Here is an 18,640-nt window from a genome sequence, read left to right as displayed (position 1 = left end):
AAGATGTAGGACTCTCAGCTCCAGCACCACATCAGCCTGCACAGGAACATCATGGTCATGATGATAATGGACTGAATCTCGGAAACTGTACTAAAGCCACCCCTTTTTCTATATAAGAGTTGCCATGGTCGTGGTGTCTGTTCACAGCGATGAAAACCCTAACTAAGACACTCCCTGAAGTTGTGATTGCTGCACCAGTGCATTATGGGAAATCTAGCCTCACATTTCACCATCACCCATTCAAGCACCCATTTTCTAGCCCCCACCCCCAACAAGCACTTACAGCCTTGTACAGTTGCATACACAGTACACAACTGTGTGCCCCGAGCGTCCCGAGTATGACTTCAGTAATGAAGACTTTCCGCTCTCATACTTTGTATATAAAATCGGGGAATTTAACGCTTTTTCTAGTGTTTCTTGTTGTGTTTTCTGAACCTCTGGCTTTGGCACAGTTAGCCAGTGTTTTTCAAACGCAGCCTGACACCATCTGCGGGAGAGTCTGGGAGTACCTACTAAAGAATCAGATCCTGAGGTCGCCCCAGACTTAACTGCAGCTTGGGACTCCTTATTTTAAACAAGCTCCACAGGTCACCCATAATACACTAAGTGGGAGTTACAGCCCTGAGCAGTACAATTCAAACGTCATCCTGGCCCTGTGTCTGGAGTCTCCAAGAGAAACCTTCCAGGCATGGTTCTTGGAAGAACAGGTGTGTCGCAGCGTCCAGGTTACATCCATGCCCATCTCGGGATCACCCACAAAGTCACTCACTCCCCTTTGGGGCTTATCTGTGCAGGTCCCACCAGCGTCAGGGGTTCACATGAGACAGCCGTGGGGTTCTTCCTTCTGGGCTTGGAACCTTCTCCTTCCCCACTGGAAGGGTGGGGCTGACGCTGGCTGGTGGGGAGCCCTTGTGGGCAGCTTGCGTTTTGGTCCTGGTAACTCACCAAGTGTCAGCGGACCTAGACCCCCCTCCTCTCCCACCTGCATTGTCACAAATCGGGCAGAAACTAGGGAAGTGGGTCGCCGGGGCGACTCCGGTGAACAGCCCCTCCCGCCTTCGCCGCACGCTCTCAGCGGAGCTCGGGGCATCGCCCGCATCACTGCCCAGGGGCGGGCCGGCCTGTCGCTGCGTCGCCGCCGCGCTGTGCCCGCCGCCCTTGCCCGGGCAACCGCCGCGGGTCGTGCGCCGTTGGCCCTCCCGCCTCCCCCTCGGCGGGGCCCTTCCCTCTACTACGGCGCTGGTGACATTCAGCAGGACCGGCTAGCGCAGCCGGGCTCCCGCGGCGCGCCGAGGCTGGGGCGCCCGCGGCTGTCTGCTCCTCTCACCCGGGCACCTCCGGAGGAGCGGCAGCCCAGAGCTCCCCGGCAGGCCCGGAGACCCCCGACCGGACAGCCTTGGCGGGCGGATCCCCGCCCCCCGCCCGGGTCCCGGAGCTTCGGTCCGCCCTGCCCAGCCCAGCTCAGGCGCAGGGCGAGGACGGAGGCGGCGAGCGCCAGGGGGACCCGGCCTCCCTGCTCGTATATGGCAAAGTTTCTCGCGGCGCTCCTGGGCTGCACGCTGCCGAGCAAGGGCGCCTCTCCCATGCTGGAGGTAGGTAGAGGGTGTGTCCTGCAGGGGCTGCGGTCGGTCGGTCGGTCGGCGGTGGTGAGCACCCCTGGCCCACCGCTAGGGTCCCCACCATTTGGCAAGTGCGTCTCACCTGAAGGACTTCTGGGGCGGGGCTGGGGAGGGTGATGAGGGGGAGATGGAAGCCCGGGAGTCTGAATTCCCGGTCTCCCCAGCCCTCTCTCTGCGCGTTTGTTTTCCTCTTCCCCAGTTGACAGGTGAACACGTTGGTGAACCGCGGGTTATGCGAGTTGCCCCTTGCCTAACATGCCAGGCACATTCAAAAATGAGCTGTCTCTTGCACATCCTGCCGCTGCCTACCTACCTTGGCTTTTTCTAAATTATTAACCGAAAGCAATCTTTCATTTCAAAAGGTTTCTACCTTCCTGCATGCTCTCACCACTCCCTTCCCCCAACCCCAGCGAGGCGTAAACTCCTCGTAAGTTAACTCGTTTCCTCTGGTGTGAGATACACTGGGGATGGGGAGTGAGGTGAGATGGGATTAGCCAAATCGCGCCTTCTGAAGGCAGCTACACCTAATTGCCCACACCTGCTGGTGGTGGCGGTGACCCTGCTAGCTGCAAGCATCCTTGCTAGGAGTTGGCTGGCTGGCTTGCTCATCCTCCTGGGGGAAATGGCGGCACCAGCCTTTTATATGAGACCCATCTGGGCCACTTAGTAGGGACAGTTCCGTGCTGCGTGACCCTTCACACTCCATAGGTAGTACAGAGTGCCTTTTGTCTCCATCGCTCCTGCCCTCTCCTACAGACTGCTCGACATGCAAGCCAGGACCTCTGTCAACTGGTCTTGTCACGGTCTCAAACCCTCCTGGAAGCCTCGGCCCCTCGCTGTCAGCAGTTTCCAGACGGATGGAGAAACAGTCTTGAGTTTCTTGTCTTAGGCACGCAATGTGTCCTTCAGCCAGGAACTCCTTCCGGGTCCAAAGTCTTCCTCAGCTGGTTGTTGACCCCACCCCACCCCCCTTCACCTTTTGCAATCCTATGTTTTCTTCTGAGATCACGTGGAACCATTCCCTGTGATTTTAGAGCTCAAACTGTCCAATCCATACTCTGCTACATGACGGGGAGATCCCAACAGTGAGTGTGAGGAGGAGCTTAGGAAACGCAGGTGGAAATGCCCGCACAGGTGAAAGCTGAAACCTAACGGATGAAGGGAAGGTTTTCCAGGCTTGCAGTGCCATCGCTCCTCAGCATCTTCTCCATGGCACATTAGGCAGCCAGATGACTAGGAGGCCATTCTGGAGATCTGGTGCTCCTTTAAAATTGCTGTTCCCTTTCATTTTCTCTTCACGTAGGCTGGGATTTTTGTTATAAAATTCCAGAAGCCTCCACCAAGAGGTTTTGGTGTATGCGTTGCCTTTTGGGTACATGTTCCTGCCCATGCTTTCCTGCGGTCGACAGGTGCCTCACCTTGACTTTTCAGAACGTCGGGTTCCCAGTTATTGTAGAGAGGAGCTGACCTCCAAAACTAGTCCCACACACACACATTTAGATGATTGCTGTTTTTAAACAAGAGTGGCTATTTTGTCCTTGAGAAGTTCCAGGGGAAAGAGCCATCCCTCAGTCATTGGTAACTCTTTATGTCTTGGCTTTGTGGTGTTCCCACCCATCTAGAGGTAGGAACTACTTTCAGCATCTCCTCTCACCCTCTCTCTACAAAGGGTTGAGTTACTGTTGGCCGAATCAGCCTAACATGTGGATCAGGTGTCAAATTTCATCAATGCCACTGGAGAGATTTCCTACCTTTGGGACTGTCTGTGTCCAAGGAGATGAGCGGGTGCGGGAATGTGCTTTGTGGATACCTTTCAGACGAACGCTGTTGCTGCTGAATGGAAGGGTGTGATGCAGCTTACTACATCTGGGATGGAGAGAAACGTGGAAGTGAAATAAACCTCTCTGAATATTCATTTCTTGAAAGTACTACCGTACTAAAAGAGTGAAGGCAGCTTTTTTTTTTTTTTTTTTTTTTTTTTGGTTTTTCGAGACAGGGTTTCTCTGTGTAGCTTTGCGCCTTTCCTGGGACTCACTTGGTAGCCCAGGCTGGCCTCGAACTCACAGAGATCCACCTGGCTCTGCCTCCCGAGTGCTGGGATTAAAGGCGTGCGCCACCACCGCCCGGCGTGAAGGCAGCTTTTAATCCCCAAATACCAAATACCCTAACACTGAAGGTTCCCTTTAGTTTTGGGGAAATCTAAAGAGGAGGTGGAAACTGTCACAATAAGCAGGCTTTGGTTTCATTTGGGTAAGAATGTGGCCAAGTAGGTTTGAAGATTGAGTCTTCTGCCTGAGTATGAAGTCCAGGACCTCTTACGAATCTGCAGTTTGACAAAGGAGAGGTGACAGGTTGTGGTTAATAAAAAACAAAAAAGTCGTGGGCAAAATGTCAAGTGTGATTGTAAAAGAGCTCCAGTGTATGCCTGCCGGTCTGCACCACCCTCAGAGGTGAAGGGCAGAAGATGCAGGCACATTGCCACCAGAGTGTCTTAATGGCCATTTTGTTACCTCTCTGCGGGTCTTAGTAAAATGTGGATATTTGTAAAACAAAACAAAACGAAACCCAAATCTTTGGGAACAATTCAAAAATGTCTAGGAAAAAAGTGAAGGATTGCAAGTTGACTTCAGGACCAGCCTGGGCACTGGGCTGTTTTGGCGTGTTTGTGCCACACTCAGGCAGGCCGTTTATAGAAACAACGAGTTTTCTCTGTATTCTGATACCTAGAAAGGCAGGCCAGAGGCATACATACAGGTGTTTCCAGTCCTAAGAGGGGACAGGGGAGTGTGTGTGTGTGATCGTTCCTGGCATTCTTTCTGTCCCCTTTGGTTTATGACATGTTGTGACCATGCTCCCTCTGTGTAGCCCAGTCTGGCTTTCATTGTGCCTTAGTGATGGAGTTCATGTTCTAAGACACGGTGGGAGAATAATTCATCCGGAGGCTATTGCTTTTCCATCTGATGTTGCTCCCGCCCCCCCCCCCCCCCCCGCCCCAACACTGCACAGTGTAGCTTCATTCTTAGTGCCTGTCGTCCTTAACTAACCCAATGGACGATCTTTAAGGAGTCACCTACGTTGGGAAAGCACATCTGACTCTGTATGAAAGGGATGTTCAGTTCCTTCATGGGTGTGATCTCTAGAATTGCCATGGGTCAGATAGCATCTATATGTTCCGGATCTCTGTCTCTACTAGTATTGCTGCCTAAGTGCAAGGACAGCTTGATTTTCATCTATGCATAATACATAGTGGCTATCTGATATCATCACATTATTCTAAGGACATATTACACATGATCTCAGCTGTGCTAATAGTCTCATGACATAGATGTTATCCATCACATTTTACAGATGAGAAAATCGAGATCGGTAGAGGGTATAAATAATTTACTTAGGTCACTGTCATAATGTGTGCTAAAGTGAGGATGATTTCATCATCTCAAAGTTCACTTCGTCTCATCCAACTGTGGCTACTTGGTTATTGGAGTTGGTTTAAGTGATGGTTCAACTTGACAGGATCTAGAACCCCCTAGGACAGCTCTGGGCATATGAGGGCTGTGAGGGATTTTCTAGACTGAGTTAGTGGAGGTAGGAAGGCCCATCTTAAATATGGGCAGCGCCAGTCCACAGGCTGGGGTCCCAGAGTGAGTAAGAAGAAGAAAAGCTGAGCAACAGCATCACTCCCTGCTTCCTGACTCGGTGAAATGTGTCCAGCTGCCCCGCGCCCCTGCTGCCGTGACTGTCTCAGCATGATGGTCTGTACCCTCAAATTGTGAGACAGAATAAACCCTCCCCAAAGTTGCTTTCCTTGAGTATTTAGTCACGGCAACGAGAAGAGCAACTCACAGCTTGTTTCGGCTTTTGCTGTCCCCCTTCATTCCCAGATACAGTTTTCAAAAGAGGAAAGTCTCTCCTGGTCCTCACCATGCCACCATTTACGGCATGACATGAGCTCTAACTTGCCCCCAGAGATGTCCAAAGGCTGATTGAACCTTGAGAAATTGCATTAAACAACTGGGGACGACTCAAGTTCAGTTGTGGTGGTCCTTTAGAAGTAGCTGCTGTTCGTAGAGTGTTTTCCTGTGTCCTGTCGTCTCCATTTTGGGGGAAATTTTTCATTAGATTGTATTCACTGTAGACAACAATGGCCTTCCTTATTTCCCCAAAAATGCTATCGAGTAAGTGGTATAGTTATTGCTGTTTTATGAAATAGAAAACCAAGGCTCAGAGTGAGTCTATGAATTGTCCAATGTCATCCACCTGCTAAAGATGTAGTCTAGGAAATAAATCCCGGGCTGTTTGCCGCAGTGCTTGACAGACACTTGCATTGACTTACGTGGTTTCATGGCCTCTGATGTTTCTCTCATCCACTCTGTCTTTCGTGTTATGTAACATATCATGTTGCTAATAGCCCAACTCAAAATGGTGATCATTTAATTATCATAAATTCCTTTGTGGTTTACCACTCTATACAGATTCAGTGAGGCACGTGGGTTTTCTCCATACGATGAGCACACTTTGGTGTCCTCCTCCTGTCTCCTCTTCCTTCTGTTATGTTCTTTGTCCTCTAGCGGTTTTAATGTGCTTCCCTTTCCGGCCGTGTCCTGACACCTTCAGGCTGTTCCGACACCTGAGATTTTCTTCCTCCAATCTTCATTGTTGGAGTTTCATCTGTCCTTAGCATCCCACCCCAATATCATCTCCAGATCTACTTCCTGGATAATAGTCTATTGAACAGTGTGTGTGCGTGAGTGTGTGTGTGTGTGTGCATGTGCGTGTGCGTGTGTGTGCGTGTGTGTGTGTGTTTAGGATACTGTGGACAATTTTGAACTGCTTCAGTTATGTCTTCAATGGGAATCACAGCGCTTAATGCAAGGAGCCGAGGGTTAAATGAATTAATTCCCATAAAGTACTTAAAATAGTGCTCAATCCACACTAATTTATTGATCTTATGGTGTGTCTCTTCAATATCAGGAACGATGCACTTTTCCCTTCCGTTGCACTTAGCATAATGCTTTACATATTTTTGCATCAAATAAGTGTCCGCTCCAATTGATCTTCCAACCCTGTAGGGTCATAATTTTCTGTGCCAGTAAGTTCATATAAAATATATATGTATTTTCATAGAAAAGATCAGGCCGTGGTGTCTTTCTATGTCCCTCTTCTCCCCAGAACCCATACACTTTGGGAAAACCTTGTTCCTGCCCCCTTCCTTACAGCCTCTACCTCACCAGAGATCACATCACAGGCCAAGAGACCCACACATGGGCAACTGTAGCTGGCCAGCTCTCTGGCTTCACTGCTTCAGTGTAAAAATGCTAGAGACAGTAAACTTCCCGTTGCAGGTTCCCAGGTTGTGGCGGAGAGGTACACAACGAGCATCCTATTATTCATTTTCCATCTGTTTATCAGTTCATTCAACCAATCACTCATTCAGCATTATTAAATACTATCTTTGTTCTAAGAACCTATGGGAGCCCTTCAAAGGGACACTCAAGCTGTTTTGACTGTAACTCACGGTGAGAAAGCTGCTTTGCTTTGCACGCAGTTTTTTTATAACTGTAACCCTGAAACTAAGTTCCGAGAACAATGGCTTTCCTCATACTGTGGGATGCACTCTGATCCTTGTGTCCCGTTTCTTCCCTTCCATTAAAAGACAAACTGGTAAAGACTGACTAAATTGCTTTCATGGGCTGTAACTCATAATTGGAAAAGGATTTCTGTATAGGATAATGAATGATAAGATTCTATTTTTACAAAACTATTTGTATTACCCCATTATCCCTGCACTATGTGTATGCATTGTTACACTATCAATAGGAGTTTCTAATATTCTATCCTGGGAAGCCAGTCACCACAAGTAACACTATTCTTGAGGTAAAAATGTTTCTAGGGCTTCAAATAACTAACTCTCCAAACTACATTCGATATATCCTGCTTTCCACATCGCCAAGTGTTTGGGTAGAAGTTTTCACATCCTTACCCTGTGCATATTTCATGATTTTTTTTTTTTTTTTTCGAGACAGGGTTTCTCTGTGTCGCTTTGCGCCTTTCCTGGAACTCACTTGGTAGTCCAGGCTGCCCTCAAACTCACAAAGATCCACCTGGCTCTGCCTCCCGAGTGCTGGGATTAAAGGCGTGCATCACCACCGCCCGGCGATTTTTTTTTTTATATTTTAAACAATGTGCCCGAATTTCCATTTATTTCTCTCCTATCATGTGCTCATAGCAAGGCCACATTTTTGTGGATCTTTCCAATTTTGTGGAAACTCCCTCCCTTCTCTAAGAAAATTCTACTGCCAGCTCTCCCAGCTCCTTCTCCCTCTCATTTCTGTTAAATTAGTTTGTACATTATAATGGATGGCTGACCTCTTTTTTGTTTGTTAAAAGACCCCTGTACCATCTGATCTACTCGTTCACTCTACTGGGCTTCAGCATCTGAAAAACAAAACAAATCAAAACAAAACAAAACAAAACAACAAAAAAACAACCGTTGGTCAGGCTGTTTCTGAAGCACATAACTCCAACAATCCTGGCTGTAGGTTCTGCGATTGGCCGACTGGCCGTAGGCGACTGGCCATGGGAGAGGATATTACCCTGAGAATAACAGCTCCCATTGCCACAGCTGGGCTTTCTATGAGGATCATTTGAATTCTAAGCTAATGGATGCTGGGTTTGTCCCATAAATCCACAATTTGTATCTCAAGGCCAATTGAATTGCTACCATGTCTGAGCCATTGTGTAGGCAGGGGCAACTCTCCTTACCTTGTGTCAGCTGCTTTTAGAAGCTGCATGCGGTCCTAAATGCGCACATTTTATTTATAGGAATGTTTGGTCCTATTATGATTACATCTGTCTAATGGCTTCTTGCTGAGAAACTGTTAGATGTTTTTTTCCTCTTTGTATTTTGATAAGGAAAGGCTGGTGTTTCCTAGCTGCCAAATGGCCAGTGCTGGCGGCAAGTCCCGGGAGCAGGGACTGAGAGCTAAACTCCCAGTGCATCCTTTTGTTCAGCTCTTTTTTCATTGTCCTATATAGAAATCCTTCTCAAATGGTGAGTTACAACCCGTGTTGGGGAGTCTCCTTGTACATTAGGGACTTCTTTACTCATCTTTGATCAAATGTAACAGGTCCAGTAGCCAGTGATATTCATGCTAGGAAACTTCTACCTACATATGGTTGCCTTAGAGTAACAAAATGGCAGCTTTAATTTTTTGTTTTGAATTTGTGATGAATAAGGACTGTGCTTCGCACCTTTGATGCATTTTAAATGCAGGCTACACCTCTTTCTCCAGATGCCTGTAATTCATTAATGGTTCCTTCCAAACCTATATTTTGAAACTAAAATGGAGGCTACATCATGCCCCTGTGCCCACCTGAGACTCAGTTCTGCTTTCCAAGTCCATGCTGTCCAGTCCTATCTCCTCTCTTCTTTTAGGGTGTACTGGCGTGTCCCATTTGTTTCCCTTTTCTCCCTTTCTTCTGTGGACAACCTGCCAGTGATGCCTGTTCATTCTCCCTTGATTTTTATCTTTAAGATTCATTATTCATTGAGGTCATTCATTCACTGACAAACATTTTGAGGACCTGCTGTAAAGAAGGAGCAGTGGGTCTGTGGGCAATTTCACAGTGAGTCACCAATTGGTTTTGCCCTTCAAGTCTCCCCTGTCCTCAGTCCTGAAGATGTGGTGTGTGTATCCCAGTGTGTGTACCCCAGTGTGTGTGTACCCCAGTGTGTGCGTACCCCAGTGTGTGTACCCCAGAGTGTGTACCCAGTGTGTATACCAGTGTGTGTGTACCCCAGTGTGCGTACCCCAGCGTGTGTGTACCCCAGCGTGTGTGTACCCCAGTGTGTGTGTACCCCAGTGTGTGCATACCCCCCTGTGTTCACACCACTGTGCCTTCTCACCCTCACTTTCCCCTTACTGCTCTAGCCTCCAGGCTCTTCTAGGCTGTTTCTAAGGTCTTCTATTGGGTGTCTCACGCTGCCTAGTCCAGTTCTCTTCCTGATTTTCCTTTTCCTCAGCATCCTTCCATGTCAGGTGTAAATTCTTGCTTCTGTGTTTTGGTTCATGGGACCTGCTACCCTCTGATTTACCTGTGTAATTCTTCCTCTCTCCCTGACTGGACCCTGTTCAATCTTCGGAGCCACAGCAGGGAGTCAGCTCTTCATAGACTATCCCACACATAGCACACAGGCTCTGAGCACACAGGCTCTCACATCTTATCTAAGTTCCTTTAATTAAATATGTCTTTGCTTTGTGCCTCCATTTTGTTTCCTATAACCACGGATAGCAATAATATTTGTCTTATTGACTTGTTATGAGGATTAATTAAAATAGCAGTTGATGTGTGTAACACTAACTGTAATTTTTATTATAAACCTTTATGGCCTAAGTTACCTCTCTGCTTTGGTTGTTTTAGAACATTGTGTGTGTGTGTATGTTTCTGTGTGTGTGTGTGTGTGTGTGTGTGTGTATGTGTATTTCTGAATCCCCCATGGTGCTGAGCAAAAAGAGGTGTTCAATCAGTGCTTATTTAATTTTGAAAACCTCCCATATTCTGTTTGAGCAGGATCTGGGAACCAATTTATTTCTAGATATATTTAATTTTATTTCATGGAAATGTGACAGTCATGTCTTTTCGTGACTTGCCCTCCAATCTATGGGACACATATTGCAGCTAACTTAGGCTGTGGATGTATAAATGACGATAATGTACTTTTAGACACGACTGTGGCAGAGACAGAACTTGAAAAACGTGCCAATTATAAATGCCACTTAAGTGAAATTCAGCCATAGATTGCGATATAATTAAATCCGGAGTGCTTTTATTTTTCAGTTGCTTTGCAAACATGTACCCTCAGTGTAACTCAAGTGGAGCAAATCCATGCAGTAGAGTCAAGGTTTGATTCATCAGACTCTTATTTTCCATGCTGTTGGTGAAGAATTCTGATCGGAGGAAGTCAGATTAGATTACTCCAGAAGTAATTTACTCCAAAGAACACTTGCTCGGTGGGCTTCCCTATTATGTCCCCAGCGGGGCTGAGGCAGGAATGATGCCTGACTTCTCTGGAAACTCGGTGTGGTGCCAGGATGCATGGGGGTTGGCTTTCATAGGCCGTATTTGAGCTTGACTGGAAGTCAGGTGAGGGTGTCTAGAGTGAGAGCAACAGAGCTTTGAACTGCAAAGAGCAGGCGGCAGGAACCCCCAAGCTGTGGTTCCAGGAGCAGCTGGCCTGCTCCTGGAAGAAATGCCCGCCCCTCTGTCCATTTCCATGACCGGGACATGAAAGTGTCAGTGTTTGATTTGTTTCACTCACAGAAGTCATGCAGGCCCCGGTGTGGTAATACATGTGAAACTCTGTTGTGACTCATGAAGCGTTATCCAAATGTGAATTGCTATTTCTGATATTGTAATGAAGAGAACAGACACCCAAGGCTCCTACTGGACATCCAGGGCATGCAGGGACTTGCTGCCGAAGGAACTGTTAGTGGTAGTATGAATAGGGATGCTTCTGTTTGAAAGGCAGAGAAGGAAAGATGCAGCAGTCACAGTTTACAGCTGGAGCCAGGACGTCTAAAACCAGTGGGTAGATGGCTAACTACACCATTGTATTTCTGAGTCAGTGCCTTGATGTGATTTAATTGTGCTGACAGCCTGAATTCCAGGCCACCTTGAGAGTCCACGGTTTTGTCTCATGGAGATATCTTTTTCCAGAATGATGCTACTCAGTTTGGAATGATTATAAATTCATTTACCATGATTTAGATCTCTTGGGAAGGCTGCAGGCTTGAATGGGCTCCAAACAGTCACTGGAGTTTAAATCTTACCTTAGTCGGGAGAAAGCGCTTCATTTCTTTTTAGTTTCTTACAATGTTGGATGGTATACTCCATCTACTCTATCCTACTTGGGGAAGCCCATTGAGGGACACAAGCAGAGGAGGAGGTAATAGCTTACCTAATCATCTCACAGACAGGCAGGGAGCCTGACTGGCCCAACACTCCATTTTCCTTTTAGAAGTGACTCATTCAAGTCAAATACACAAATCTAAAGATTTGGAACTAGGATCCATATATAAGACAGAACATATGTTTGTCTTTCTGGGTCTGGGTTGCCTCATTCTGTGTAGTATAAATTTTCTAATTCCACCAATTACTTGAAAACTTCATTTGTCTTTACAGATGAGTAGAATTCCACTGTGTATCAGGAAAGTAGGACATGACCATTGTGGGAGGAGCTACACTAATTTACAGTCTCACCTACAAAGTAGCATTTGCTGACCCTGGCCTGCATGGATTGAATCAGGAACTCACATGATCCAGTTCTTCCCCAGAGGACACACTAGGTTACTTGGAAAGAACCTGATGTCCTCAAGATGGAACTGGGGGGCGGGGGTTGATGCAATAGCAGAGCATGGGTGTGAGAAGGTAACTGTTTTTGCAATCATATACACACAACTGTTCTATGCAATCCTGTTCTCTCAGTGGGCTTCAGGAAGGGTTTTGGTGAAATATACCCTCCCAAGACATCATTTTTGCCCAATGAACCTATTCTCGATGTTCATTTAAACTAAATCCCATGCATATTAAAATGTGTTGTCTAAACCTACCTAAAAGTAGCAGAGAATCTTTGTGTTAGCTCTTCATCCAATAAAAGACTCATAGCTATTATATGCAAAGAGCTAAAAAAAAATTTGAACACTAAAAGAATAACTGAATAAAGACAGGCAAAAGACAATTCTTAAAAGTTCAGCTGTCCAATATGAACATGAAAAATGCTCAGCACCTTAGCTGTCAGGGAGATGTAGATAAAAACTCCAGAGTATCCTTCTCACTCCAGTCACAAAGACTAGTAGGAAGGGAATAAATGACAACAAACAATGACCAGGATTTTGTGGAACAACAGAAACCCTTATACACTGTGGGCAGAATGTAGGAAAGAATGTGGGCACTGTAGAAATAAGCATGCTCAGTCCTCCAAGACTAAAAATAGAATTCCCATATGATCCAGCTATAGCATTCTTAGTATATACCATGAGGATTCAAAGCTGGCAGACCCTAGAGATAACAGCAGATCAGTGTTTATTTGTAGCTAGAGTTTTCCTGCCTGGCCCACAGTCAGGACAAATCTTTCTCACCTCCCAGTCCCACAGCCGCTCAGACCTGACCAAATAAACACAGAGACTTATATTGGTTACAAACTGTATGGCCGTGGCAGGCTTCTTGCTAACTGTTCTTACAGCTTAAATTAATCCATTTCTATTAATCTATACCTTGCCACGTGGCTTGTGGCTTACTGGCATCTTCACATGCTTCTTGTCATGGCGGCTGGCAGTGTCTCTTTCTGCCTTCCTCTTCCCTCAATTCTCCTGTTAGTCCCGCCTATACTTCCTGCCTAGCCACTGGCCAATCAGTGTTTTATTTATTGACCAATCAGAGCAACACATTTGCCATACAGAACATCCCACAGCATTTATTATGGCACTCTTCACTGTAACCAAGGTATGGAATCAGCCCACCAATGGATGAGTGGATAAAGAAAATATGGTATATATATGCCAGAGAGCTTTTTAGCCACAAAGAAGAGCTGAGCTCATGCTATTTGTGGGAAAATGGATAGAACTGGAGGCCACTGTGTTAAACAAAATAAGTCAAATTCCAAAAGCAAACCTTGTGTTTTCTTATATGTGTATTCTTGACCTTTAAAAACTCACTAAGATAAAAGGATGATGATTTGGAAAGTGTAAAGTAGTCAGGTGAGAGGAGGGACAGGAAAGTTAATGAGAGAGAGGTGCATGTGATCCAAGTACGTTACACACACACACACACACACACACGAAAATGTCACCGTTAAAGCCATTCATTTGTACAAATTGTGAATACTAATAAAAAATAAAGGTATAAAAAGTGTTTGCTATCTTTTAGGAAAAATTAGGATGACAAGGGAGAGATCAGACATACGCAGAGCCCTATGTAGATGAGAAGATTATACAGACAGATGGACACATGGGTATTTGCTCCTGAAAGGGCCATGAGGACAATACTATGTCATGACCAGCAGTTAAAACAAATCCAGAAATTCAAGTGGTTTTATTTCTCAGCTTTTCTCTTCAGTCTCATGTGTGTTTGTGTACATGAGACCATACACCTGGAGGCTTCTCAGGGTTAGCAAAGTGGCCTTGCTTTCCTTTTGAAGTTTTCCTTTTTCCTCCTCCTCCTCCTCCTCCTCCTCCTCCTCCTCCTCCTCCTCCTCCTCCTCCTCCAGTATAAGGAGTTTCCTGTCTAAGAATCTGCAACATAGCTGTGTGAGACTTTCATGTTTTCCCATCTCATTCTGCAAATAGAATAGAATAGAAACCGATTCCATCTTTTTTACATGTATAAAGAAACAGTGCATCTGATTTCACAGAAAGAAATGACTGGAAAGCTTCCAGCCAGGCCCCGGGGAAAGCCCTAAAATTATCTTCTGCCTTATGGACAGTCCAGATTGTTTGTACGTGTGGCTGGGGAGTGGGGGCAGGGACAAGGGATTTGGGAAATAAAATATTTCATGCCCAGATGCTGTAATCCATCAGATGGCTGGGTGCGACCTCCTGATGACTGTGATTTTTTAGAGGTCTGTTTGCTTGTTGCCTGGTTTGAATGTCCAAGCAGCTGGGTGGACCCTGTGGAGTCCCTGGTTAATGCAGCCTCCCGGTTCTGTGCACTGGGTGGGCTTCCCTTGTGTGCAAATGCTTCCAGAATAAATAGAAGTGTTTCTCTTTCCTTACCTCTAGTTGCATCTTTGATTTTGAATTGTTGTGGGCTAGGGTGACTAAGAAATAGGTTTTCACTTAGCAGAGTTGATGGGCAATTAATAATAATAATAATACTAATAATACTACTACTAATAATAATTCCTTAGAATTTACAAAGACATTTTGCATTATTTTGTTAGAAACAGAAGAACTGTAGGAAGCTATTTTACCTTTTTGTAGGTGAAAAAAGTCAAGTGCAGAGAATTGTAAAATAATAGTTTTTGGAAAAAGCAACAACAACAACAACAACAACAACAAAACAAAACAAAACAAAAAATATTTGGATCTAAAATTGTCTAGCCAGAACATATAATAGAAATAATTTCTTACCTTCTGAAAACGAACATGTCTTCTTTTTAAAAAGGATAATGGTTACCCGGTGTGTGTGTGTGTGTGTGCGTGTGTGTGTTTGTGTGCGCGTGCGTGTGCGTGTGCGTGTGTGTGTGTGTGTGTGTGTGTTGGGGGCAATGCTAGGAAATAGGGAGTTTATTGGCCTAAGGGTCTAGAGCTGAGGAAGATTCAGCGAAGACTAACTGTAGTTAATAGCAGTGTATTCTGTCTGGAATTTTAGGTGCTCTCAACACACATATGAAAAAGGGTAACCACATGCAATGATATATAATGTGGACATGTTAATTTTCACTGTATAAATTATGATATTAGATTATAAACCTTGAGTATAAGTGATAGAGTCAAACTATAAGAAGACTCCAACAGCAAGAACCCTGATATGATAGTCTTTGAAAAAAGTGGACCAGCCCAGTGATTTAAAACACCTACCACCAGCGGAAGATGTGACTAAGCCGTAGAAAAACATACCAGTTAAATGAAAACATTCTTAAGGGCCTTCCCATTTCTGCACATGCAGATAAATAAGTTAACAAACGACAGCACTACAGATGATATGTTTCCAGAATTATTCCAAGGCTTTGTGCCATGCCATTAGCATAAATCATGCCCTTCGTTCCAGTCACCACATCTCTTTGGCTTCCTTTCATCATGGTGCAGGGCACCCAAGCTGGGAGCTGTAAAGAATAGTAATATTTTTTTCTCTGGAGAAAATACTTCCTGAGGTGCGTCAGATTGGGGTGACTCCCTAGAATCTCATGTTGTACGGTTCCCTGTCTTGCAGGAGGCTGAGGATATTGTAGTAGGAAAGAATAATCCAAACAGTTTATAGCTTAGTAATTTATAGATTTTGAAGCACTTTGACCAAATCTTCTTAGTAGCCTTTGAAAGATTATCATTTCCATTTGAAGGATTTTGAAACTGTGGTTCAAAGTGGGAGAAACAGGCATCCTGGTATAACCAGGCAAGAAGTGCTAGAGCTGGGACTTCAGTCCCAGGCTTCCACTCTCTTCTCTCAGGCAATTGTGAGGCTCTCAGCAATGTAAGGAGATAGCCCAGACCCAGACATGTCGCTCATCTCGAAGACGGCTTCAGCATCCAGTGAAAGCCGGGTTTCCTGTTTCTACTGCCTGGGACTCTCCTTCCCTGATTGCTCTCTGGAATCTGTCTTCAAATCTCTGCTCTGTCACTCGTTTGTTATTTATGTGATGATAGGCAAGTTATTTCATGTTGTGACTCTTTAAAGTATCCACGTGTAAAGTGTAGATGGATGACGCTTATTATGAGAATTAAATAGGAAAATATGATATGGTGTTAAGTATGATGTATGCTTACAGTTAACATTAGAGGCTCTCTTTTCTTTGTATTTTGTAGTTGGTCTTGATTTACATTTTAGTCCTTCTCTTTCCAATGTCCTAATTAATTTTTAATTACATTATTTATTTATTTTGTGTGCAAGTTGGGGTTTGCACATTCCACACTGTGCACTTGGAGGTCAAAGGACTGCTTGTAGGAGTCAGTTCTCTCCACCCACTGTGTGGTTCCAGGGGGTCAAACTCAGGTTTTCAGACTTGGCAGTAAGTACCCTTCCCTGATGAGCATGTTAGCCATGCTACTAAAGTTTTATTTTTTACAAATGTCACAATTTGGGTGTGTGTGAGTGTTGAGTGGAAATGGGATAAGAATGGGAAAGGGGGGCTGGAGAGATGGCTCAGAGGTGAAGAGCAATGGCTGCTCTTCCAGAGGTCCTGAGTTCAACTCCCAGCACCCACATGGCTCACCACCATCTATAATGAGATCTGATGCCCTCTTGTGACATGCAGACAGAACACTGTGAACATAATAAATAAATGAGTCTAAAAAAAAAAAAAAAAAAAAAAAAAAAAAAAAAAAAAAAAAAGAATGGGAAAGGGCAAGAAAGGGCCTCGAACACATGCTCTGTGACTGGCCTGCATGGAAACCAAATTTATTTCACAGCACAACAGTGACAGGCTGATTTGGTGCCTTTTTTCCTGGTGGACAAGCTAGTGTTGTCTTTTCTTCCTGATATCTTGTGTCTATCATACACTGTTGTAGGGTGATTACTCATTGAACAAGTATATGTTTATTTCAGTTGTGTGTCCCTTACATTGTCTGGTGCTGGAAAGAATACAAAGGGAACAGGACATAGTTCTCTGCCTCAAGTTTACTTGAGCAGGCTTGATTTCTAAGCATGAAAACAGACACTCATCCTGAGCTGAGGTGTGATACAAAACTGCCATGCCCTGTCTTTCTTCCCCCCTCGAGAAAGAGTTTCTCTGTGTAGCCCTGGCTGTCTTGGAACTCACTCTGTAGACCAGGCTAGCCTCGAACTCACAGAGATCCACTGGCATGTGCTATCATGCCTGGTATGCCATGCCTATTCTAGGATAAAGGTTTCATGAGCCTGTTTTTTTTCTAACATGGTTCCAGGTATGGCAACATTACCCAAAATATTTTTTGGTTGTGAGCCTAGCCTTTAACGGCTGAGCCATCTCTCCAGCCCCCAAAATATTTTTTAAAATGTAGATAATTTAGAAGAAATAATACTTTTCCAAATTGATGCCACACAGAGATAGGATATATTGTCATGTGTACCTGACTGTTTTCCAACACATACACAAGCATCTAAAACAGCAGAAAATGGGGCTATGTGTGAGCTTGCATCCAGTTGTACAACCTTTTTCAAAGAAAGGCAGTTTATTGGATTTCCTGATTTTATTTTGCTGTGCCTCAGAAAAATTGCACTCCTTACATATAATATGCTCTAAATGACAGTATCTTGCTTGGCTTTTGTGCAGAGTAAGTGAGGTAGGATGTGATAGGGTAGTCAGTAGTGCTGGGAGTGAGTATCTGATTAACAATATTTTCCTTTCCACGGCAGTGGACATACCCCTTGTCCTTCTTACACTAAGGGTATAAATCAGCCATTTTTTTGAAGCCCCTTCCCACTTGTTTCTTCCTTTAGCCTGGACCACTGTCTGTAGTGTGGCATGATTCCACATACGTAGTCCATCAAAGGGTTAATAAGGTTGTGCTTCAATCTTTCTGGTTTGCTGGCACTCCTAAATAAAAAAAATCATTATAGTTTGTGTGTGTGTGTGCAAACCATTGATGTCCAAAGCAACTAATTAGAGTGAGAGAGAGTATAGAAAATCAATCTTTACTAACATTGACATTTCATCTAACTTAAGCAATTGATTTGCTTACATTCTTTGTGGAATCCTGTGGAGGTCTAAGATTATTCCAGATGAGTACATTGCAAGGTTCTAATAGGCTCTCGGTGTCAGGATGGATATTATCAGAACACTAAATCTGTGGACAGAATTGGGAAGGGATTCTGCACAGCACATGGGCTCCCTGGATAAGCAGCTTGCCCCTGTGACATCACTAAGCTCTTGGCAGAGGCCACCATGGAGGAGGTATCCTGATTCACAGCAGGGGAAGAGACTTGATTTCTCTTGCAGCTCCTGACCTCCATCTGTCCTGAGCTCCAGCTACTCACCTTTCATGCTGGGTGTCAATAGTACTCTCCTGCTCCAGTTTCTATATTTCTTTTGTCCAAAGAAATCATTGACCAGAGGGAGAAGAAACTGTGAAGGAAAGGCATTTGCTATGTCAGATGTCTTGGTGGAGTCTGTTTGGCTTGGTCCTGTCCCTCTACCTAAGATTACAGCCCCTGTGATGTGAATGTCTCCATTTAGCCATCTGGCTTCAGCTGCCTATGAATCTCCTTTTGATACTTTAGAAGTGGCAACCTGGTGTGCTCTCCAGTATATTGCATCATGTCTGGTGACTTTCCTGTATCCTTCCTTAATTCCATCTTTGTAAATCATCAAGGGTTGCAAAAACCTGAAT

At 45.0% G+C, this 18,640-nt stretch overlaps 1 protein-coding gene across 4 annotated transcripts in view; it reads left to right on the top strand.

Annotated features, from left to right (window-relative positions):
* Nucleotides 1-1,140: 1,140 nt before the first annotated feature.
* The window catches only part of Rasgef1b (RasGEF domain family member 1B), a 525,136-nt gene continuing 507,636 nt past the window's right edge, over nt 1,141-18,640 (top strand). For 3 of the 4 annotated variants that reach the window (XM_052735442.1, XM_052735443.1, XM_052735440.1), the window contains exon 1: nt 1,141-1,592. In XM_052735442.1, coding sequence (XP_052591402.1) covers nt 1,524-1,592 — 69 coding nt within the window. In that variant the 5' untranslated portion in view covers nt 1,141-1,523. The remainder of the gene's footprint in view (nt 1,593-18,640) is intronic. The other variant, XM_052735441.1, reaches the window with a different exon arrangement.

This window comes from Peromyscus californicus, unplaced genomic scaffold (genome assembly GCF_007827085.1).
Source record: "Peromyscus californicus insignis strain IS unplaced genomic scaffold, ASM782708v3 Scaffold_13__1_contigs__length_99412109, whole genome shotgun sequence".
Taxonomy (NCBI): domain Eukaryota; kingdom Metazoa; phylum Chordata; class Mammalia; order Rodentia; family Cricetidae; genus Peromyscus; species Peromyscus californicus.
Note: the sequence above shows the minus strand (reverse complement) of the source record. Positions and strands in the feature narration are given on the sequence as shown.